The following is a 23,833-nucleotide window of genomic DNA, read 5'->3' as shown; positions in this document are numbered from 1 at the left end:
CCGTATTACACACTTGAAAGCGTGATGGTAACCGGGTTGCCAGCATCCGTGCCGTTCTCGCACTGCAATGAGAATGCTTTTCCCTTACATGTGGCTCGACCAGCATTGCAGCACTCTTCCCATCTGCCCTTGAAGATGTTGATCTTCTCCCCAGCAGCAGCCTCCAGCGTCCACAGAGCCTTGCCTGACGTTCCGGTCGATTTCTGTTCCGTGCCTGGGCAGTTGTTGATGGGTGCCTTGATACCTCCGCAAATAGAGAGCTCTGCAATGAGCTGATCGTTCTTCGACGGAGCACTGTAATGAGATGCATTAGAGATGAAGAGTTTTTCATATGCACGGTGTAAACATACGTTGCAGCTAAGCACTGAACTGTTCCTCCAATGATCACTTTGGGGTCGAAGTTGTCATGCGGGTCTGAGGTCTCGGGTGTCGTCGCGACCTTGGTAGAAGTGCCTTTGGCAGGCGCGGGCGCCTGGGGAACTCGGGTGAAAAGAGAGATGTCCGATCGAGGTGCAACGGCAACTCCAGCAGTCGCCACTCTGGCAAGGCTCGCAAGCGCAATGGTGAAGACGGTGAGGTGCATGTCGATGAATTGAATAAAGAAATTCTGTAGAGACCGGCTTGTGAGTTACTGGACTGTATCAGACAGCTTTAACGAAGAGAACGAAGTTGCATTAGAAGAAGGCGTGCTGGAATTCTAGTAACGGGGAAAGCCGACATCAGACGAACGGCAACATGAGACGGTTTATATCATCCGTCTTTAATAGCAATTGAGAAAAGGGTAATTCAAGCCGAGTCACGACGAAGGGAATGATGCGAAACCCAAGAGTCCCCCCAATTAGCGGGTACGAGACTCAGTTCAAGATCGACTCTTCAGGGGCGCTTCTGTCGCGAATCTTGAAATGCGGGGACGATGCGTTTCGCGAATTCTCCGAACTGCGACAAGATTTACTGCTACACGCCGAGACTGGATCGACCTGACAGATTCGTGAGAGACAGTCATCGTCAATGTCTAATTCGAAGGACAAGACTGTGATGCGGATGAAATCAATCGCAATCGGGAAAGCTTGAAAGACTTCAGTCATCCGTATCCTGCAAGTTGCGGGCTAGGTTGGGGTACGCGACGTCAGTTTCAAAGCCTGCCCTGGTCAACTCCTTGTTACTCGATAATGAGACGATAGTTTCAGCTGCGACCCGAATCATCGAAGAAGAGCAAATTTTCCGAGTGTTCTTCTTCTGATGAGCAACTAAAATCCAATCTGGCCAGTCACGTATGGAAATTTTGACGAAGCGCCGCGGCTGCAATACGTGTAACTCTTCAACATTTAAGGCAAACATCGCATTAAATTAGAGTGTTAATCGTCGTATGAGGGATTATGAGTTAAAATGATAAGTACGTCCTGTCTGGTTTACTAAGATCTTTAATGCTTTTCAGCGGAGTATTAGGCGCTCTGCACCACCAGTGGCGACGAAAACATAGCTGAATACAGCTTGAAGCAGGGAAAACATGATACAGAACACGTCTTTTGGGAAAGATTCGCTTGAAAGAACGGGTAAATCAATCCGCCATTGAATATTCTTGATGTGCCAGCCAGCCTTTTGTTCGAACTTTCAGTGCGTTAAAGTGAGCCAAGACTGTCGAAGCAAGGTTGCGTCTATCATCATTGTGGGGTTGCAGCACATCATCCCGCGATCGCCGTGTGACCGTCTTCGCTACTCGACGTAAACGACCCATCGTAGCATTGGACATGATTGCGTTGGTTCTGTTTACCGATATCGCATGCTGTTATCGCCGTTTCTTCACTTCCACCCTGGCCATTTCTTCCTTCGCGTCTTGTCCCTCCACTTTTCACCGGTTCGGTCCCCAACTTCACAAGCTTGTGGTGCATCCGAAAGATTGCAATTCTCTTGGATTCTATTGCGCAATGGCTCATCTGAAATTTTGAAGACAATAAGACTGGCACAGACGGGTCCAAAATGAAAGATATATCACAAGCACGAGCCTCCGCTTACTTTTGACTTGGTCAACCAAGTGATTTCGAGTACTCCACCTAAAGCTGTCAGACCATCATGGCATCGGCTTTGAAAGAATCCGTCCCGCGGGACAAATGGTGGAAAATCAAATGGTTTTCTGACGATGACACCCCGGAGGAGCGCCGTCTCATCACCAAAATCGACATGTTCCTGGTCCCGTACTCTGTCCTAGGGTATTGGGTCAAGTACATCGACCAGTCTAACTTGAACAATGCCTATGTGGCCGGTATGAAAGAAGATCTTGGGTTCTACGGCAACGAGCTCGTACAACTTCAAACCCTTTTTACCCTTGGCTCAGTGCTTGGACAAATCCCCTTTTTGTAAGCCCTTTTGGGGAGTTGAATATTCTGTTCCCAGCGCTGATAGAGTCTGCAGATTCATCATGACATATGTTCCTATACAGTATCTGGTGCCAATCTGCGACGTACTGTGGGGAGTGTTCACTCTTCTTCAGTATCGCGTCACCTCTTACGCAGAGTTGGCGGCGTATCGTTTCATGGTCGGCTGGTTTGAAGCCGCCTTCTTCCCCGCTATGCACTACGTTTTCGGTATGTCTTGGCCATTCATCGGCCGTATAGCTGCTAATTTAAAATCAGGTTCCTGGTATAGAGGCCACGAGATTGCTCGCCGTGGTGGCATTTTCTACACAGGCTTAGCTGCCGGCACTCTGACTTCAGGCTTGATCCAAGCGGGCGCATCAACTTCTTTGGAGGGAGTTCGCGGTGAGATCACGTTTACGAAACTTAGAGCCACTTGAATCAAGTTATTAACTTTGATATACAGGCATGGAAGGATGGCGCTGGATGTATATTATCTGTGCCTTAATCACAATTCCTGTAGGCATCTTGGGCTACTTCGTCATCCCAGGAACGGTCGATCAGCCCAACAAATGGTGCGTCAACGATGATGATCTTCGAGTTGCTCGAGAGCGCCTCAAGAAACACGGGCATGTGCTACACGGCAAGATGAAATTTGGGCATATCAAGCGCACCCTTTTGGGGTTCCGTTTCTGGCTGGTCATCACAACAGACGTTCTTTTCTGGAACGCCGGTATCCACAAGAACACTGGATCTTATCTTCTTTGGATCAAAAGTCTCGGCCGATACAGTGAAGCAAAGGTCAACGAGCTTGGCACTATTTCGCCGGCGTTGGGTATTGCCTACACGCTCATCGCCTGTTTTGCTTCGGACCTCTTCCTCGGACCAGCATGGGCCATCACTATCTGCTCCTTTTTGAACGCTGTGGGACTAGTCTTGTTGACTATATGGACAGTTCCTGAAGCAGGCTTGTGGTTTGGATTCGCAACTATGTATTGGTCTAACGCCCTGTCGTCCGTCTTCCACGGGTGGGTCAACAATCTACTGCGAGACAGTCCCGAGGAGCGAAGCTTCACCTTGGTGCTCATCAATCTGTTGTCTCAGAGTTCAACGGCATGGACGCCCTTGTTAACATTTCCGACGGTCGAGTCTCCAAGATACAGAAAGGGGTTCTCTTTCTGCCTTGGGTGCGCTATCGCGTTGGTCCTATTCACGTGGATTATGCACTATTATCTGAAGAGAGATAAGAGACAAGACACCAGTCCATCTGACGAGGAGACAGATGGGCAACAAGAAAGTGACTTGGTCTCTTCGGACAAGGAAGGGGCCCAGCAGTCTGGTATACCTATACCTGAGAAAGGTCCTGGACGCACGTCTATCAGCCACGAATCCTCTAAGATAGGGGCCAGATAATGACACAGACGTATTTGGCCTTTTTAATGGTGCTTGCAGGAGCTATGGTCAAGAACGCGATGAGAAATGTTTTCTCATAGCAAAACGGAACACTGGTGGCGCGGCATTCATTACCTAAACAGAATTTGCTCACTTTATCAATCACTAAACTGCCCATGCTTTAAAATACGTTTGAAATATAGTGTTCCTGGTTCTCGTCGGAGGTCTAAACACTAAATGACTGAATCCCTCAACTCCGCAATCATTCCGCTCACTGATAAATTTGCTTCTGCATGTGATCTGAATGACCCCAGCATCTCACATCACGCCGGATTCGTGGAATTGAAAGCGTTGTTATGCTTGAGCATTAGGCTTTTACACGAAGATCCACCGATCATTGATCTGAAGATCTGTCGGGGTGATGAGCGGAGTTCTGCGGACCTGTGCGGAAATGAGAGAGTCTACTGTTTGTGGTTGCGTACCTTAGGTTCGGATAAGCTCGCGTGAGCATCTACATCTGTCCCACGATCTTGGAGATTGGCGTGATACTTGCGGGGCTTCTTTACATGGAACCCCTGAAAGAGCGACGGAGCAATGGTAACAGATCTTTGACACTGCGACGACCCAGTACCACAAACGGGTACGGAATCACAGCGGTCTCTTCGCCGACCGCCAACACGCGTGCGTCGAGAGCGCGACTGACCAGTTCGAGCGACGCTTTGAGTTCAAACCATGCGAGTGTATTTCAGTACTTAAGATGAGCAAAAGACTTTGGTATTTCTCCGAGTACAAAATTCGCTATTAGCTAGGAAACAAATGTCGATCGATATTCGTATGAGATGTTCGGATATAACCCCGCATGCCGTGTACTGCAGTCCAACGTATGTAGAAAAGAAGTCATGCCGGGCTCACGCTGAATGGTCCGTATTGCAGAGTCCCAGCGGCTCTGTAGCAAATTCATGGCCCTCCCACATGAACACTCCCCAGCCTTCCCAGCCGGTGACGACCTTCTCGTTGGGCAAAGGATCGCAGCTCCCCGGATTAATACCTATGCGGAACTGGAAGGGCTGAGGGTCGCTACCAAAGGTGATGTTCGTTAATGCTTGAAGGTTGCCGTTTTCGTCCTTGAAGGTTGCAGAGGAGCACTTCGTTCCGGGCTGAAAGTTGCCAGAGAGACCACATCGAACGATCTGTGCAGGCTCGTCCCATGTGAGCCATAGCGTATCATAGTTGTAGTTTCTATTGCCGTATCCGGTGTCTTGCAAGCTGTTTCCCCAGCTGTCTCTCCAGCAGCAGTTACCAGCCATCGCATGAACGACGAAGAGGCTCATTAGGAGGAGTCGGGGAAGTAGTGATGTCGGCATTGTAAGAAGGCGCTGAAAATAACGGTTGCGAGAGTTAAATTGCCGTTTTTCTTTTGAATTCGTTATGATTGATCGATTGTAGTCAGTTGTATGTCAATTGGATCAGAAAGTGACTGAGAAAGGATCGTCGGACAGAGGGACGTCAGCAAAAGATGTTACGTTAAATAATATGCACCGCAAGAGGCGGCTAAGAGTTCAAGAGTCATGATAAAGTAGATCCAGCAGTCAGGAGTTAGTCCTCATTCTACCTCAGTCGGACATAAGATAGAGGCTGACAGGTGCCCTGACTCACGCGCAACGCACCTCATTCTAGGCGGACATAAAGACAGAGACGCTGACTTGCGCCCTGACTCACACGCAACATTTACTATGCGGATAATACCACCACCTGAGATGAACACTATCATCATTCGCTATATACCATGCTGTTATTGTTGAACATGGCTAACGACCAACCAACGAGAAGCTCCCACCGGCAACCCCGAAGTTTCTACAGGGATCATCCTTCAAGGGGAGCTTAAAGGGAAGGGAGTGAAACCGAAGATAAGGCTTAGGCACACACAAGAAATGTTGCCATATCTACAGCAATTGTAAGTAAACCTAGTAGAGTGCTCCAAGGGATAATGGTAACTAATTAGGGGACCAGGCGCGAATGTGATGAAGTCATGTCGATATAGCTCAGATTCGAGGCACACCCGCCGAATACATTCCTATCTGGGAGCTGCGAAGTCATGCGCACAAGGCAACGAGCTGAACGAGATGGTATTCCCATTCTTACTGCAGTAGCAGCCACTGCGATGATGGACTTGCGCAGTCCGGGGCTCATCCTTCTCTGTGAACCCCTTCCCCACAACCATAGCCACCTGGCTGAGGGTTCGTGCGATCATCTCCCGACTCAGTCTCCCTGTCTCTAACAAGTAACACTCGCCTAAGCGGCAACGCATATACAACCCCAAATGTCCACCCAGGGGATTCCCCCGCTCGCTTCGCTCGCAAAGTTTGTCTGCCTATCGCCTGCGATGGACCGTCGTAGTTCCAGCCCTACATCAATCAAGTGTCCACAACCGCGTTGCATTCGGGTAGTTTACGAATTTGAGGCTTCATTGTTTTTTTTCGGAAAAAAGTAATGCATGGCATTTCTTCCCTTCACAAAGTCGAGATAACATGTTGTTCAGAGCTCCGAACCGAGAGCGAGATCGAGTTCCAACATGCATAACCTAGTTTCAACTATATATACAGGGTTCTGGGCCTCATTTAAACTTGTCTTATGAGTGATTGACAGTCAGAGGTGAGTTCCTGACGCGCAGACGGCCAGCGCCGAAATGGTCTACCCGGAGCGGCAAGAACGAGACCCGGCATCTCCGCAGGAACGAATAGGATAGAGTCGCGGATCCGTGCACACTTGTGATGAAATGAAACCTCCTCAATTGCAGCTAGTATCTGCCCACATAAAGACTGAAAGACTGATTACAGCCCGCCATTTGACCAATTGGGTACTGGTCAGCTGCCAGTGGTCACACGACACATCATAGTTGCACAGAGTTGATGTGCACCTCCACCCGAACTGCTGGTCGGAGCGCAAATGCCACACAGCGCCGACGGCGACATCAGGGACAAGTCGCATGATTGGGCCCACCAAGCAGGCTTAAGTTCTCGCTGCTTTTTGAGTAGAGGGGAAAGGCCACCAACAGAACGGCAGCTATCATGTGTTTTCACATGGTTCGCATCCGAATGCTGTGTTATCTCAGGCTAGGCATGTGGGTCTCATCTGTACGAGCTGATGCCACACTCTGCCTGAACCTGCTTAGATTTACACACACACACACACACACACACACGCGCGTCCTGAACAAAGCTGGCTCTTCAGTGTGTATGAAATGACGTGGTACTAACGCAGGGAAAAAACTCTGAAACTAATGTCCACGAGCTGTTTTCACTTGTGACCTGCCGAAAACCCATCAAAGATCAGGAGCAAATGCAACACCGACAGCCTCAATGAAGTGCTTCCTATACCTCCTTAAGACGGCGGGTGATCTGGCTACACCTGAGCGACATAACAACATTACAGAGATAAACTTTCTTTTAATTGAACAGGGATCCTTGACAAGAATCATTTGAAAGGTTTGGTCATCTACTTATCCTGATAACGAGCGATGAAATCCTTAATCTGCTCCGTATCTGCTTGATAACCGACACCCATCAATGGTTCTCCGCCCATAGTATGATGCGTGTATCCGTATCTGATACGCTGTGATCTCAGCTCCTTTGTGAGCTCCGTGCCATCCATCCAGCTGGTATTCATGAGCAAGTCCATAAACTTCGAGTCACGTACCAAGGTGGAGACGTATCCCAGAACTTCAGGGCCATGCGCCAAGTGTGTGAATACGACGCTTAAAATGCCACACGCCAGAAGAATGAGACACGAAACGAGGCAAAACCCAATCCACAAGGCCGACACTTGGAACACTTCGACTAGGTTACTGACTTCTGACGAGATCGTGATGTTCGGTTCGAAGCTTGCCGTCTGGCCCAGAGTACTGCTAGTTATCTGCAGCTCTTGTTGACTGAGCATCAAATATGTGTTGAGAAGTTGGTTCAGGCGAATCCCGATCTTATTGTCAGGGAGATCATCAAGGCTGACGTCCGGCGACGAGCTAAGCTCTTTAAATGTCGGATCCTTCAGGTACTGGATCGAAAAGTCGGGAAACCCCCCAAGGGGCCGGCCTGTTGCCGCTAGAGGGAATTCTTTCGAAATGTAATAGAAGAGGTGTGGCAGAGAGAGAACCGAGATGGCCTCAGGAGCGTGCGGCTGCTGGGATGGCCGTTGTGCAACTACCGCGCAGGTTTGACGGCCAGAAGCAGGCACGTACGTGCAATTCACACGAGACTCCACGTACCTCTGTGTAACACCACAGACAGCTTCGAGTTTGGTTTCAGGCGTCCGGGTAGGCTTGATGCTAGGGATGATGATCTGCAGCAGCAAGTTCGCCTCGCCAGCCTCGATGCCCGTCTCATTCACAAACAGTCTCAACCCATCCCTGACGTCTGCTTGGACGTCGGTGTTATTGAGCTTTTCAACCAAACGAGCATTTTGAACTTCTTGATCTGCCCAAAATGGGTCGACAAATCGGTCAAGTGCAATGGCCCAAGTCGTTAGGTTTTCTGTGTTGTTGACGTGATTCTTGACCCCGCGCCACGTCCCATTGGGGGCCTTCAGAATGTTGTCACTGTATGTATGACTGTTGGCCCAAAATCCGCTCGTAATGTTCGTCATGTTATCCTGCGGAAAGCTGATTGGAAACTTCGTGATGTTGTTGCAATCGAGGTGGACGTAGCTACTGTCGACCGCGAATGTGACGTTGCCAACGGTTGAGTATTTAAGAGGGATTCCAGCTAAAGACGAGTATTGAATTTCTTGAGGATTCCGGGGCACTTCTGTCCAGGTTTTGGGCGCATTTGGGTCCAGGAAGGGAATCTTGACGTTTCCCCAATGGTCCATCGTATCGATCTGAATGGAGTCGGGCTGGGCAACGAATGAAGCATACACTGTTGCCAAATACCCAAGAACGCCAGCATTGGCTATTGCTACTATGGACGCGGTACTGGCCACTGGCAAGGTATTGAGTTGATTGTTGGCGCCCGTATCGAAATACGTAAGATCCGTAGTCGAAAACTCGGGTATGAATCTTGAGGACAGCATTCGCAGGATTGACTGGCCCCCAAGAGGTGAGAAAGCCCAGATAAAGATCAAGCCGAATCCGAGGAGGTTGACTGTGCGAAATTCAATCATAGTATGCAGTGTGGCGCCAACAGTACGGCTTCCCATTAGTTGTTCCAGGCTGCCGACACTGGATCCTTTCTCGAGTCTCCATCGTGCAGCTTCAGCCATCAATCTTCCAACAACAGCAGCAAAGAGAATCGGGAAGATAGTAGCAAGCTAGAAAGCCATCTGTTAGGTTACTGGGGTTGAATTTCAGCGCGTGAACACCGACGTACCACAGTGATGGCGTTCCGCCACTTTCTGTCAGTCTCCTCGGTGGTCCGAGTACCGTTTAATCTCCAGACCAAGATGATGAAGATCAAAACACCAAGAGGAAGCATGACTGCAGCGGCGTCTGCCAAAGCGGTCCACGTGGAAACATTGTGCTTAGGAAATCTGGCGCCGGCGGCGGGTCCTTTCTCGTTCGTAGAAACGCGCTTGTAGTCCTTGGAGCCGCTTTCCCTGTCTCTCAAGTTTCGTGTTGAGTCGCTGGCCCTCGAGCTGCCGAGGAAGCTTTCTCTTGGCCGGTAAGATGTATCCTCTGGTGCACGCTGGCTTAGGCTGTGTCGGGTAAGGTTGAGGGAGTCTGGTGAAGTGCTGCGTCGCAGGAACCAAGGAAACGCCCATGATGTATCGGGCTTCCTCATCTTGTGTTCTAATGGCTAAAAGGCTCGTCTGAAGGTTCGGCTGACGGCGAGAAAATGGGAGAATGAGCGGGTTGGCATTGACTCTGTGGAGACTACCATCGTCTACTTATTCGACATTGGACAGATGAAATAGATTCTTGCCTCCCGGGGTGACCAGGCTCTCGCCAACTCTTCTCGCACCTGCGTAAATTCAGCCAATCGTCAATATCAATCGCATTCAAAAATGACTGCCAAGCACTGGAAACCCCTGCAGAAATGAGCTTATCGAAGCTAAAGCCTGTGAGCTCAGAACTAAAGTGCTGTGACATGCAACGCACTAACCGACTGTGGTTGATTTCTGCCCCTCAGGAACAGGCTGGGTTGCATTTCTCCATGTGTTGTGGGCTCACCCTGCTGTCTTGGGGAAAAATTGTTGGCTGATGCCAGGGTATCAGCCAGGTTCAGGCGTCGGTTGGCCTAGGCAGCCACTGTCACGTCCTGCATGCTGGCGGTTCAGAAATAGAGTCAAAAGACCCTGTCGCCACTCTTTGAAAGGTCGCAACATGATTGCTTAAACGGATTTGAGCGATTAAAGATACTCAGCTTCATATGGAGAAGTCTTCGTCGCTTTGTTGGCCAGTCGAAGTCCAAGATCACTCTAGACGGCTTCGTTAGAGGTCAATCCGTACGTTTATTCTAGTTTCTTCATCTATAATACTGCCCGTTACTTTCACAAATCGAAAAACATCTTAGTTTGTGTAGGGATTGTACCTGGGAGTCGTGACAGACACCTTGCACTGGCCATTCCGTAGAATTACTTCGGACTGGTGCTCACAACAATGATTCCATGAGAATTTTCTGTCATATTAAAGTACGGGAAGACGTCCATTTAAGGTGTGCGAACACTTTCTTGGCTCAGACTACTCCATCAGCTGTAGCTGGCCTCGCCGCGGCCTAGGTGGAATTCCACTGCTCGTTGAATCTTCTCAGAGATCAACGGTCTGAATTGACGAGAATGTCGGACTCCGTTTTCGGTTTTTCAAGCGGGGCGGTCCGCGTCTGCAAGCCTCCTCAGGGCGAAGCCATGTTGCTTCCTTCATTGGCTTCATTGGAGGGAGGAAGGGTTGGTACAAAAGTCCCATTCGGCTGCTGTGCTGCCTGGGGAGCCGAGCCCTGAAGTTGCTTGGCTGACGTCAAATTTACTGCTGACCTATGTCTTACTATTAGCCGAAGAAAGCTCGGGAAAGAAATGGTACGATGGCACGATGATTGTATTCGTGTTGCTCCTAGGACTCAATTGAGCTAAGACTAGTGGTCAGCATAGCTCTAATCCCTTCACCCAGAAGCGATTTTGTATGCGTGGAACCAGGGACAGACGGTCTTAATTTCTAGGACTATTCGATCCGTCGCTCCCGAGTGGTGTTTATCGGTCCCTGTGAACTTCATTGCGTGCTTGGTTGATCACAGCCACGCCGAGATCCGGTCCGCGTTGGCATACTTGCAATTTCCTTTCACAGTAATTACTGAATCTGACAGCTCGTATAACCCCAGCCGAAGGAATGTCCGTCAGCATCGACGCCCCAATACGAAAAATGTCTTCCTGTTTAAATATGAAACACCGTTCGCGTCTCCAAATCTTCTGATTATTCGCTGCATCCCAAGTCGACCAAACATGCATCTTCCAGTCTTTACAGCACTAATCTCTGTGGCCTCGGCCGTCCTCATCCAAGGACCTCCCGGTCCTTATTCAGTCGCCCGCAAGGTGCAAGCTTTCGAGGATTCAGCAAGATGGGATCCATTGGCACCGGCGGATAAGCCGGAGAAACGACGCGTTGCCACATCAGCATTTATCCCCGTGAAGAAGGGTAACTGCTCGGACGATGTGGTCCCTTACATGACACCCATCACCGCCAAGGCAATGGCAGGGTTTTCCGCCTCGCTCGGGTTCGCTCTTCCCGACGACTTCTTCGACAATCTGGAGATGGCATTCTGCAAGGTTGGAGAAGCTTGCAAGTCCCGACGCGACGCGTCACGGAACAAGTACCCAGTAGTGCTGTTCTCTCCGGGACTTGGGGGCTCAAGACATATGTACGGCGTTCTGGCTCGGTCTCTTGCCAGTTATGGCTATGTTGTTCTCACATTGGATCATACGTATGAGACCGGCGTTGTCGAATTTCCGGATGGAAGCGTAGTCTACGGTGTGGTCAACGCGACAGGAGGTCTTGCCCCGGCCTACTTAGAGTCGCTTGTCGAGGTGGGAAACTCATCGTCTATTGCATCCATCAAACGCTAACTTCAATTTCACAGACGCGACGAGCGGACTTTTCCTTCGTCATCGATCAATTGCAAACCCCCGATGTAGCTGCTCAACTTGTGGCTGGCATGGGGGCGTCAATCGACTCTGACAAGGTCTTTGTTTACGGCCACTCACTCGGAGGAGCGACTTCTGCCGCTACAATCCTCACTGACGACCGTGTTCTCGGCGGGCTCAACTTTGACGGCGCCATGTACGGTCCAGTACCCACCGAAGGTAGCGACAAGCTCCTTGTTCTAGCTGGGCAGCCGGTATTGCCCCAGACAGTTTTCCCCGGGGTTCCCTCTTGGAATGAAACGTACGACAAACACCAGGGCCCTGCACTTATCGTCACGATCAACGGTACCATGCACCCGACGTTCCTCGATGCGCCTCAACTTCCTCCGATCAAGGAACTTTTGAAGAATCCGGACTACACCGCTGCTCTCCAGGGTTTCCTCGGTACTATTGATGGCGACCGCGCTGGACAGCTCACCATTGACATCGTGAGGACCGCCTTGCATTCTGTGTTTGACGGGAAGAAGGATGAACTCTGCAATATTGAGAAGCTCGGCCCGGAGCTTGACCTCCTGAAAATCAAGGGCCTCGGCTGTCCGCAGGAATGATGTGGGTTGCAGTAGTAAGTCACGACTCAGAACAAGCAATTACCTTGATGCAGATTTCTGAAGAGCTTGACGGGCAAGAAGCTCTGTGCAAGTAATTACTTCAAAAGGCTGAGGACGGATCAATGTTGGTCCTAAGCATACATAGCTGTGGGTAGGTGGAGGCTGAAATACAATTCGAACGTTCTGATTATTCATTTGCACATGAGGTCGTGAGGTTCCGGTCCGACGTTATGCTGTTCCAGGAGTAAAGCCAGGTCGGTTCCAACCTGGTCGACCCCGCTGCGCAGAGTGACAACTCCCTTCTCATCTCTCCAAGGATTTTCTGGCGGCTTTTAAAGCGTTCTGCTGTTGTCTTGATTTTTCTCTCCCTTTCTTCAGCCAACAAGCCTTGATCGAGTTCTTCCTTGAGCATTGCCGCCTCGGCCGGCGACTTTTCTGGCGTGTATCCGGGAAACAGCGCTGCCTGCTCAAGCATGTCCATTCTCTTTGTCTGAGTGTTGTTTTGAGTGATCTCCATTCCTAGATGCAAAAGGTGCCTCAGCGTGACGTTAGCATTGTTCCCAGCGTTCCCTATGGTAGTTGGCAGTTGCGGTCTAAGTTCGCTAGGGGAGCCAAGAGAGCCGAATATCTGGCGAGTAAGCTGGAGTGTGTTGAGACAACAACTGGATTTGCCATGGTCCAAGGACTTCCGCCAGCCTGGCAATCCCAGGCCGTTGTGGACGAGAATGACTCTCATCCGCCGCGTACGAGTTTCTTCATGTGTGATGCAGGATCCCTCGTTTTAGTAGGATTCCAAAACCGAAAGAACCTCGCTGCGAGGTAATAGCCCCATGCTGAGGAGTCTGAGACCAAATTGTATGTCGATATCAGCCCGTGTTTGGATGCAGAACCGAGCTTCGCCGTGTCTAAGATTGCAAGACCGTCCATACGAACACCACCGAAGATGCCGATGTCAACTGCGACGAAGACAGGATACTTGCAGCTTTCGCATAACTCTTTCCGGGGGTCAAAGATCTGATAAAGTACGCGTAAGTCTTCTTCGGCGTTGGCGTCCGGAATCCCAATACTCTGCAGTACCCGCGACTCTCGCAGATTGGTCTCCTTTTCAATGGTGGTCATTCTGTCAGCTTCCGTCGATTGTTTTGAGAAGTATGGACGCCGCCCGACGTATTCTGAAGTTCAAACAGGGAATATTAGATGCTGGTATATAAATCGGCCTCTTCTGTCCGGGCGCGGGCTAGACTAGCAGGTAAATATCGCTCGGAGGTAGGTAGTTTCATGAGGTAGGTCGCTTGAACGGAACGCTTTTAGGTCGACGACATCAAAGTCAGAAAACGGATGTTTGACTGAGATAAAGTTTGGATTGTTTTTCTTTTCTTCTACAAAGCCACCTACGCCTCCATCGTGTTTTCTGATGCCGAGATTGGATAGGAACTGGGCACTGGGATGCTGCCGTGAGGCTTGATGACCCCAGAGCAGAATTATGGCATTTATGGTTCTTTCAAAAGATCCTTCTGCGCCAGTATGTGCTCATTATGTTCAATGTCGTGTGATTATTTGTCCTTCGTGATATGTCGCTTCGGGGTATTCAAAAACAAGCGGTCAATGCTTCCATGTTGTGACGTTGATCTATCGTGGTCATAAATAATTGCGTTGTCGTCTAGCAGGCGATCATCAATCCAGCGACAACGGCCAGGCTGAGAAGCATCTTGTTGTAATCCAAAGCGCCGGCTGCGCTGGCGCCCGTAGGGGTTGAAGAAGCCGCCGCATTATCGGATGTTGGGGCTGGGGTAGATCCTCCGGTTGATGCAGCTTCCGTGGTCGGTGCAGCGGAGGTGATCTCTGTCGTGGCGCTCGCGGAAGCGCTAGCAGAGGCTGATGAGGCTTTGGTCGAGGTTGCTGATGATTTCGTAGAAGAGCTGGTCGTCTGGGCCCCAACGACCTCTTGAACCCATTTCCCAGCACTGCCAGAGTAGATGTCGAAGTAGTTGAGATGGTTGGCGGCCGTGTCGCCACCGGCACAGATCGGGTCGGACTCCACGCAGTACGAGCGGAAGAAACCAGCGTAGGCCTTCATGCCAGCGAGCTGGTCATCCGGACGGGGGAAGAGGCCGTTAGCCCCGGATCCCGACTCGTAGTTGTACGGCTGGCTGGCGGTGTGTCGAACATCACCAAAGATCAACACCGCAGAGACTGGGGTTGAAACGTCAGTTTCCTAAGTCCAAACATGCTAACCATCGTAACTCACTCTTGTTTCCAGGAGCTTTCGTCGCGTCAAGACCAGCGTTCGGGGGCTGCTGGCAACCCTGGAAGAACGTGCCACCTCCACCACCCAGGATATCGCCGATGACATGACCTCCCTGTGAGTACCCACTCAACACCAACTTCGAGTCCGGACACCGCTTGTTGTACGCGGTGACCTGTGCAGTGCCGTTCGCGGCACCCTCCTCTACAGACTGGCAGTATGGTGCCTCCAGTGGGTTCCAAAATTGAATGTCCTCGTAATCGCAGCTACCGAGCCCGTCGCAAATGGCTGTGACGAGCTTTCCCTGACGACCCGGATATGGCTCGTTATTCCCGCGGGCGAGGAAGACATGGACGTCGCGACATTCGCCGTCGCCCGTAGATTGACGCGTGGCCACCGAGGCAGCCGAGGCCCATGGCAATGTGGAGACTAGGGCGAGCGCCGCTGAGAGACTTGAGACCATCTTGGATACGGCGAACTGTCGGACGGCGGCAGCGGTGTTCGGCGGATGAGGTGAGAGGTGAAAAAATGGCAAGAGAAGACACCTCAGCCGCACGCGACAAGGGCGGACATCCGGATCTTTTGAAGCTCAATCGTTTGGGGCTTCCTTGTTGCTTAAACTGGGGATTAATGAATTCCCCGGAACCAGCGAGGGATGCGCGGAGGCTGTCAAATACGAAGCGACGATAAGACGGGTCCACCGAGACCAGGGATCCCGGAAATTGATGCCCTGGTTTACCTGTCAAATCAACGTCATGTCTCCGGCCTAGCGCTATCTGTCAGGCAAAACCAGTGGTCCAGTTCCTGTTGATCCCCAGCAAGTGGGTGCCGAACAGCTTGTTGGATATGTGACGAAAACATTTACTCATCGGGAGTTTCGTGTTGGCTGGAAGCCGCGTGGGAGCCGACGTTCGTTTACTGAGTCAGGGAGGGCTCCATCTACTGGGCTTTTACAGGGAATAGCCAAGGCTGAGGCGCGGATCAGCATGGAATTGGCCTATGCGCTCAACGGGCTGGTTCGTAACGACCAAAATAGAGAGACGGTGTATCAGGTTGAGTGGTTCGGCGGATCACTTGCCGGAGAACCCGCATGTAGGGCAGCCAGCAATGGTCAAAGGACAACTTAAGCTCGTGGGCCGCCGCGATTCAGATGAATGAAGCAGTCGTCAGCCGCATGTATTAAATACAATACGCGTTTATACTCGAGCCAGACATAAAGCATCATGGCAACCTTTTCAGCCACGGCAAGTAAATTTGCAGTTGCGCTGTTACTGGAGTGATGCTGCAATACTAGTCGAGTGCCAACTGTGAGGATGGCTCAACTCGACCATACAACGTTTCTCGATACCCCGAACGTGACATGAGACAGGTTTGAAAGGTCAATACGTCGATCAAAATCTTCGTCTGTTAATAACATGCTAAAGGCTGTAGATACCTGCAGCCCTGTCTCTTAATGTCCTCATAAATCGCCCGATTGATAAAATACCCCTAATGTTGTGCTTGTATCCCATGCGATATTCGGAGACCTCGGGTATCGAACATCTATGGAACCCATATCAATTCACACCAAAGACTGGATTGTTGAACAGGATTTTACTGAGCAACCCAGGAGATATAAGGACGGTCAATCGATCAGCTCATGGTCTCATGATCCTCCACGATGCATCTGCGAGTGTCAGGAATTAAGAAACTCAAGCAATATTAAATGCATAGAGTGTATTATGTGGAAGAGAGTTTAGAAGCGAAACGGAAAGCTGTCATTGGAGGTTGGTAGCTTTGAAGTCTTGTTCAAGAAAAGAGACCGAGTATTCTAAACAACGTCAGATAGCGAGGTAGTCAAGCACATTGGAGAAATAAAACCAGGCGATCAATTGCAGCAGAAGTTGAAATGCATATCACTGTGTCACATACTCCAACTTGTGACTTCATTGTATGATAAAATCGTTTAATTTAAACTGATTGCATTCTTTTCGGAATACCATCGGGATAGTCCCACATTTCCGTGCGGAACATCGGGGTAACGCGGGATGTACAATTTTCCCCCGGTTGCGGATCGGAACGCCAAAACTCTCTCCAGCTAAGGTCCCAAATGACCCCTCAATTAGCACGTGGCTGTGCCGAATCCGGAATAATAATAAGTTTCTTCTATTTCATGCCCATTTTCACATCAGCTTTTCTACAACCCCCAAAACCATCTCTCGACGGACCGTAAGCCCCTCCTCATTGCAGAAACAGACTAGATACCAATCAGCAATATGTCGTCCGAGAACACCGATAAGCTACGTGGGGAGTTGTGGGAGCAGGGCTTGAAGAACCGCCGTGAGGTAGTAGGGGAAAGCTACGTCGATAATGCCATGCGAAATGGCTCCAGCGAGTTTGCTTTTGCCCAGCAGGAGCTCATCACCGAGTAAGAGGCCGCTCCAGAATGTCATTTTCGTTTTATTGAGCTGATGCGTGTTTAAAAGATGGGCTTGGGGAAACATTTGGTCCCGCCCAGGCCTGGAGCGCAAGCAGCGAAGCCTGTTAAGTGAGCGACTCGAGACCCAGTTGAAAGCTGTCGCTAACCATCTGTAGATATCGGAATGCTCATTGCATTGAAGAGCTGGGCTGAGTTTGGCATTCATATTCGAGGAGCCATCAGAAATGGACTCACTGAAGTCGAGATTCAGGAGGCAATTCTTCAGGCTACTGTGTACTGTGGAGCACCGGCTGGAGTTCAGGCCATGAAGGTTGCCGACGAGGCTATCAAGGACATGGTGGAGAAGGGAGAGCACAAGAGGCAGATGGCAGAGGTCTCTCCTAAGTACAAGAAATAAGGGTGCGAGGATGCAGATTATTGTTTGCGTTTTAGAAAGCATCAGCACCAACAGTGTCTTCTAGCATTGGCAAGAAGCTTCTCCTGATTCTGTGTGTGAGATGTTTAAATTTATTTACTAGGCGTATAACTGCTAAATCCTATGACTCCAGAAGCTTCATGGATCTAACGGTTATTGCTTGCTCCCTATGAAAGCTTTTAGTGGTTTTTTGTTTTGGCTACAAATAACACAAAAGTAGAAGTAGACTCAAATGCGGAAATACACATCGGACCAAAGAACTCAGAATCACTGTTGCAAATTGATTTTATTAGGTGTGGCTATCTGTAAAAGAGACGCTGTATTGTCGCGACTCAGGGCGAAAGTGCCTGAGAATGTTCTTTATTGTGCTCAACGACCGCAAAGAGCATAGTGCTTTGTCCAACCATCCGTGTACCCCTCTCCACCTATATGCTCGGGGGGCCTCGGCGGCAGCGACGGCATTCTGATCAGCCCGAGAAAGGTTGCAGTATGGCTCCAGAGTTTTGTAATGAATGTCTTTGAGGTGGCGGCGCAGGGTATCGTTGAACGAATATTTGTCGTGGCAGTGTACACAGACCTTGGTGGAAAGCTTCGCGCGTTGGTGGGCTCTCTTGGCCCTTTCATTGGCCACCTTTGCCTTAGAGGCAAGGTCTGCATCCGTGGGAGACTTTGCAGCTTCAGCTGAAGCCGCAGCTGCCTTGGTATCGAGGTCGGCAAGATGAGCAGCGCAGGACGCAGCAGCCTCAGCTTGGAGATGGGCAGGGATGGCAGCAAGTAGAGCTGTAGCGTTGACAGAGAGTTGGGCCACACTGAGATTGCTGCTGATGGCATTCGATGCGGTATCAGGAGCTTGAGCGGGGGCCAAGCCAGCGGTAGGAGCAAGGTTGGAGTGACCCTCCTGGGCCCGGCGTGCGGCTGCAATTGCACGCTGAGTATTGTGGCTCATCTCGCTAGCAATGGCGCGTTGTCGTCTTGTTATCTCGTTGTTGAACTCTATTCCTCTTTGTTGCCAGATAACAGCGCGCTCTGAGGCGCTTCCCGCGGCAGAGGCTTCCTCTCGTGAACCCCTAATGCATTCCTCAAAAGTTGCATTGTTCACACGCTCCATGAAGGCAGCACGTGCGCGTGAGTCCATGACTTTTGTCTAGTTGAAATGTTTGTTAGATTGAAAAGTGGAAATTTGGGGGCGCGACATGAAGTGCATACCTTTATGAGGCCCTGGGCTGTTGAGAAGATGAGATTGTCAAAAGTGTGATGCTTTGAGGTTGGAGAGGGAAAAGGGAAGAGAGGGGAATGTGATTGTGGAGAACCTACCTTTCATAAAGCTAGCGGGCAAGGTGAGGTAAAGCTGAGATTCGTTTGGCAGGCGCGAGATGGGAGGAAAAGCTAGGCAGGAGGTCATTGGGCTGTTACTGGGAAACCCGTCTACAGGTTTTCGGCTCAAGTGTTAGAAGCATCGTCTCCCCCTACTCCCACAGAGATCAGTCAATCTCGCCATTCCAGTCTGCTTTAGTATCAACAACGATGGCCTTCTGTTAAACTTATGCATGCCCTGCTTCCGTTTTGGCATAATAGATGTATCGACTATGAGGGTTTACTGACAAGAAGAAAATGCAAATCGCTCGAAATTTCATAGATGAAGAAAACCAAGAATTTTGTTGTGGTGCTTCTGCTCGCCCTCCCTTTTACCGCACCTCAAATATGAATTGCTAACCGACGTCAGGTTCCTAAACCAATACACTCTTGGGCTCCTAGAATATTCTGTCGGCATTCCATCTCCAGAAGGTGATTCCGAAGGGCCTTGTAGAAACTTCTGGCGACCACAGTCTGTGAGATTCTGGTACTTCAGAAATGGCTCAGAAATCTCAGATTTCTCAACTGTAATCTTCCTAATAAGTTTGAAGTTTTTGGGGTCATTTTTTTTGGGTGGTTTTTCCCGTCGTCTCTCACGATTCGTATCAAAGCCTGGCGCTCTCCAAATCCCTGACACCCCTACTGCCCCAGAAGAATCCTGATCATCGAGTAGCTATGATATAGGGCCCGACTTCATCCCATTATAAAATTGAATTAGTATACCCGGCCGATCGTAAGAGTTCAAACAAAAAAGTAAATGGACGCATATGTTCTACTTTATGTTCAATATGAGATCAGTTAACTTAGAATGCAGACATGAGACGTATAGACAAGGTCCAGAGATCTCTCTGTTGGCGGTCTGGGGCAAATAAAGATACTAAAGTGCGTCGAACGACATAAGAATCGAACTTAATGGCTTCAAGATGATGCCAAGCAGCCAAATTGAAGGTATTCTCGTAAGTACGCCTAGAGTAACAACTAAAGACAGATTCAGAAAGCTGAGTAAGTGTGATTCTATGACACCTTCATGCCACAGAAGTAGCCATATTCTTGTTTTCAGGCGGGCGTGGAAATCAACGTATGATTAGACACGTTGGACTCACTTCTGATACAAGGATTAGCCCAACGAGTGAATGAGAAGGACCAATCATAATGAAGCCATGGTTGTGATGTCAAGCCCGCAGAAAAGTAGTGTGTTCCATTGTGGCATTAAGATCTTGATAGAAAGAGAGCATGGCTGGAATCTGGTGGTGATATACTCCTGCCAACATCTCAAATATCAAGGAAATGGAATGGCGAGCCAAGCTTCATGCCACTAAACTTCAACTCGTCGTTTCATCCCCGTGGTCTACAATTTCATTGTCTACCTCCATTGTGTCAGTCACCTTAAACACTACCTGCTCATTAATAGTTGCTCGGATATGAATGAAATTGGAATGAGTCACTAGACAACGACCCAAAGCAAGCACACCAAGTTCCGGGAGCTTGTCAGGAATTAGAAATAGGGCAAGTGTGCTAGGGCGAATGCCAACGTGCATGAAAGAAGCACATTCCAGCGATTTCACTGAAATGCACGCAGGGCTTCCAACCGTATGTTTTGTTTGGCTCAAATGTATGTCCAAACCGATATTGGTCTCGCTTGCAAGAGAAGCAGCAACTCAAATAATCGCATTGAAACACTCGCGGTATAAAAGGAATGACGTAAAGGTGAGTATACTACTGATAAACGAGTTAGAGAGCGATGTCCTAATCATCATCAAAGTAAGGGGGCTTTCACCCACACAGTCAGAATCTCACTTGCGCCCATCCAAGCATACTGAAACCACAAACTCCGTCGCCCCCAAAACAAAACAAAGAAATAGTAAAATCTTTTAGCATACCTTGAAATCTCAGTTGATTTTGAGCACAAAAACGCAACGTTTCATAGAGATTTGGGTCATGTTTGTCGTCTAACGCTGTCGGGCTCGGTTCAGTTTGAACTCTGGAAGCATTCGTATTCGCGGAAGCTACATAGCTTAACAATTTTCTGTGAACATCGCAGGATTTGACTTTCGAAATGCCGGTTTGGCGACTTTCATCCTGTGTTGAGTCGCCCTAGCGATGACAACAGTTGCCCACTCCGGCTGCGCCTTCACCAATACATCAGGGCACACGATGCCAATTCCAACCAAACATCGGGCATGCGACTCAACATTCGTTAAATTGCAGTATTTCTATTTGTTCTAGTAAATAGGTTCCCATGACAGCTAATCCCGCATCCTCGCCTTTGTCTTGCACCACTCGCTGCATCATTCGGTAAAACAACTCGAGTCCGTCCGCGTTGACCTTCTCCTCCCGCAAGGTTGTCAAGATGGTCTGCAACCCCTTCAACTGCATCGAGGCCGGATTTCCAAAGTTCTCGTTCCAGTCCTCCTTATCCAAGGCTCTTGACAGATTGACTAGGTGCGGCAGAAGTGTTGAGAGGAGAGGGAGCACAATCTTCTTCATCGGGACTTCAGTCGATGGTGACTCTGCCGTCGCATCATCGGGCCGCTGCCGCTTGAGCACATTCAGCGCAACAATTGCTCCGGAATACATGCCGTACATGGCTGCAAGGGCCGCAACATCCCAGAGGCTTGCTGCGCCGGAGTCTTGGGCGACATAATGAGAGCTTCCAAGTGGCCTGAGAATCCCCGAGATTCTTTCGAATTCGGCTTCGTTTTCTCCGCTGAAGAACATGGACGAGTGGATCGTGCCAATAAGCTCGGGAGTGACCATGATTGCGCCGTCAAAATATTTAGCAATGCCGTTGGATTTAAGACGTGTCTCCATTTGCCGGGCTTGCTCGGACGTGCCGGTGGTAATGTTGATGACCGTGATGCTTCTCTCGGTTCCTTTGAGGGGCAGAATGGGCGATAGAACTTCGCCGATGTTATCGTAAGTTGAGACGCATAAGACAATTGTGTCGCTACAACGTATTGCTTCGATGAGGTTTGGCTCAAGCATTGCACCCCTTTCCACAAGCTTGGCGATTTTTGGTCGATCGATGTTGCGGTTCCACATTGCTACCTTCAACCCAGAGTCAAGCCAGGTGCTGACCATGGCGGCACCGATGTTGCCGACTCCGACGATGGTGACATTAGCATTGGTCATCTTGATTTTCCGAATAGACTTGTAAGTGAGGCTCCTTGTTGTCTCTCGTATAAATGAGATTACTTGGAGTACTGGTCGGGGAGCATCGTATCAAAGGTATGTATATATACCACCATCGAAGGTTTCCCCTTCTCTGACGGCGTATGAGAACGATACCTCTACAGTTCTTTTGACCAGGTTCATCAACTACCACTTTTCCGAGTTGTGGATATTAGTTCTCGGTCGCCGGTTGTTACGGCCTCCGAGTGCACACGTTGAGCTCGACATCTTGACATATTCTTCATCCCACCGTCTAGAAAATTACCCAAACCGGGAATTTTTCGAGTTCAAAGTTTCGGAGGTCTGGCATGGCGCAATTTCATCTCGTAAATGAACCAATGGCGTCCTTTCCCGTGAGTTCTCGGATTCCGACTTCCGATGAGACCCAGAGGATATCATCGTTGTCCGCCAACTGATTGCTGCGCACATTAGTTTGTAAGCCATTACTTCGCGGTAGTATAGGCGCAAAAAGGTGATTGTGCATCAGTTGGGGAATTTTCTGGGCATCTTCCGAGCTTAAGGTACTGACGAAGGCGTGGAGTCATGCATGGAGTCATGGATGGCTTCTCTCAGGTATCCCTTCGTTCGTCTTAACAATCACGCCAAGATTCCTAGGATGTCTTGCAAAATATATATATGGAATTAAAAGAGTGGTTCGCCTCTTAGAAGGGGATCCTAGTATCTATGTTCGCTCATAAAAGACAGGCTTGACGTGAAAATCATCAACATCGTCGCATAACACATTATTTGCATCGATCGTGCTGTCGCAAAAGTCTACTATCGCTGCTAGAATTTACCCAGAAGAACTTTCATTCAAGAATCCATCGTGCAGCTTGAGCAGGTCGATGCCGGAGAAACGGCCTGCTGAGGCTCGCTCTGCGTGGTCTTACGGCATCGCCGAGGAAACAAGTTGTTTCTTAACCGTTGGTGAATCTTTTTGTAATGTTCCCTCTGTTTCCAAGTGAGTATTTGCTGCAGATAACAGGGCGAGACTAACGCGTACCATATTGTCCTTGCGACTGAAGATTCTGTCGCAATCGGGGTGGAGACACCGGACTGCGGGCTTGTGAGACCCCATGTGTCGCTGGAAGTCCTTGCGAGTCGCGAAGCCGACGCCTGCTTGCTGGCAACGCTTCTCGGTGCAGAAGAAGTACTTTGCGTGACCCCGGAAATGCTTTCGTAGATCACAGGCTCTAAGAAAGACGCGCGACGAGCAGCACCCTGCGTACCGGCAACGCCAGTTTCCGGCAACGTCGAGGTAGCCCATCTGATGGAGATCCGAAGGACCCCAGCTGTCGACCTCTAGCTCCTTGGGAGGTGAGCTCGGTGATGTGGTCACGCTGCTGGGAGACGGGGCAAAGTCGAACTGCTCGCTGGGGACAGGCGAGAAATCCGGGGGAGGAGAGGGTGTCGCATAGGCGGTGTTGAATGTGAAGTCCGAGTCCATTGAGAGTGTTGGGCTGGTGGCCATCATCGGCATTGGTTGCTGGCATGTTTGGAATGAGAAAGGGTACAGAAAGCTATCGAGGCTATCCCCAGAAGGGCAAGGAATGAACTGGGAGTCAAAGGTGTATCCCATGTTGCCGTCGACGCTGGGGAAGAAAGTGTATGAGTTTTCCTCGAGATAAGACTCCATGGCGCCTGATACCTGCAGACAGAGAATAGAATGATAAGAAATGGGTTGAAGAAAATCAGAAAGCCGCCGAGAAGATTGTGAATCGCGATCTGGAGAGAAGCAGAACAAGCGATCTTGGCGAGAACCGGATCGACGCTGGCGTTTATGTATCTCACGATCTGGGCTTTCCCACCATCCATCAC

The 23,833-nt window shown here is 49.8% G+C and overlaps 7 protein-coding genes across 7 annotated transcripts; 3 read left to right on the top strand and 4 right to left on the bottom strand.

Annotated features, from left to right (window-relative positions):
- Nucleotides 1–5: 5 nt before the first annotated feature.
- COL26b_002714 (uncharacterized protein) lies at nt 6–583 on the bottom strand (the record flags this gene model as incomplete). The annotated part of the gene is made up of 2 exons (XM_053175626.1): nt 6–294; nt 351–583. 2 exons carry the CDS (start codon nt 581–583, stop codon nt 6–8), a joined length of 522 nt encoding a protein of 173 aa, XP_053040335.1.
- A 1,487-nt stretch (nt 584–2,070) lies between these two features.
- COL26b_002713 (uncharacterized protein) lies at nt 2,071–2,791 on the top strand (the record flags this gene model as incomplete). Its single annotated transcript, XM_053175625.1, has 3 exons — nt 2,071–2,298; nt 2,438–2,582; nt 2,631–2,791. The coding sequence occupies 3 exons, from the start codon at nt 2,071–2,073 to the stop codon at nt 2,789–2,791; spliced, it is 534 nt and encodes a 177-aa protein (XP_053040334.1).
- Nucleotides 2,792–11,165: 8,374 nt separating this feature from the next.
- COL26b_002712 (uncharacterized protein) lies at nt 11,166–12,412 on the top strand (the record flags this gene model as incomplete). Its single annotated transcript, XM_053175624.1, has 2 exons — nt 11,166–11,747; nt 11,801–12,412. 2 exons carry the CDS (start codon nt 11,166–11,168, stop codon nt 12,410–12,412), a joined length of 1,194 nt encoding a protein of 397 aa, XP_053040333.1.
- A 1,660-nt stretch (nt 12,413–14,072) lies between these two features.
- COL26b_002711 (uncharacterized protein) lies at nt 14,073–15,120 on the bottom strand (the record flags this gene model as incomplete). The annotated part of the gene is made up of 2 exons (XM_053175623.1): nt 14,073–14,605; nt 14,661–15,120. 2 exons carry the CDS (start codon nt 15,118–15,120, stop codon nt 14,073–14,075), a joined length of 993 nt encoding a protein of 330 aa, XP_053040332.1.
- Nucleotides 15,121–16,912: 1,792 nt separating this feature from the next.
- On the top strand, nt 16,913–17,473 carry COL26b_002710 (uncharacterized protein; the record flags this gene model as incomplete). The annotated part of the gene is made up of 3 exons (XM_053175622.1): nt 16,913–17,064; nt 17,123–17,184; nt 17,232–17,473. The coding sequence occupies 3 exons, from the start codon at nt 16,913–16,915 to the stop codon at nt 17,471–17,473; spliced, it is 456 nt and encodes a 151-aa protein (XP_053040331.1).
- Nucleotides 17,474–21,031: 3,558 nt separating this feature from the next.
- On the bottom strand, nt 21,032–21,976 carry COL26b_002709 (uncharacterized protein; the record flags this gene model as incomplete). Its single annotated transcript, XM_053175621.1, has 1 exon — nt 21,032–21,976. The coding sequence occupies one exon, from the start codon at nt 21,974–21,976 to the stop codon at nt 21,032–21,034; it is 945 nt and encodes a 314-aa protein (XP_053040330.1).
- Nucleotides 21,977–22,901: 925 nt separating this feature from the next.
- COL26b_002708 (uncharacterized protein) lies at nt 22,902–23,651 on the bottom strand (the record flags this gene model as incomplete). The annotated part of the gene is made up of 1 exon (XM_053175620.1): nt 22,902–23,651. One exon carries the CDS (start codon nt 23,649–23,651, stop codon nt 22,902–22,904), a length of 750 nt encoding a protein of 249 aa, XP_053040329.1.
- Between the last annotated feature and the right edge of the window lie 182 nt (nt 23,652–23,833).

This window comes from Colletotrichum chrysophilum (genome assembly GCF_026319265.1).
Source record: "Colletotrichum chrysophilum strain AFK26 chromosome Unknown scaffold_14, whole genome shotgun sequence".
NCBI lineage: Eukaryota > Fungi > Ascomycota > Sordariomycetes > Glomerellales > Glomerellaceae > Colletotrichum > Colletotrichum chrysophilum.
Note: the sequence above shows the minus strand (reverse complement) of the source record. Positions and strands in the feature narration are given on the sequence as shown.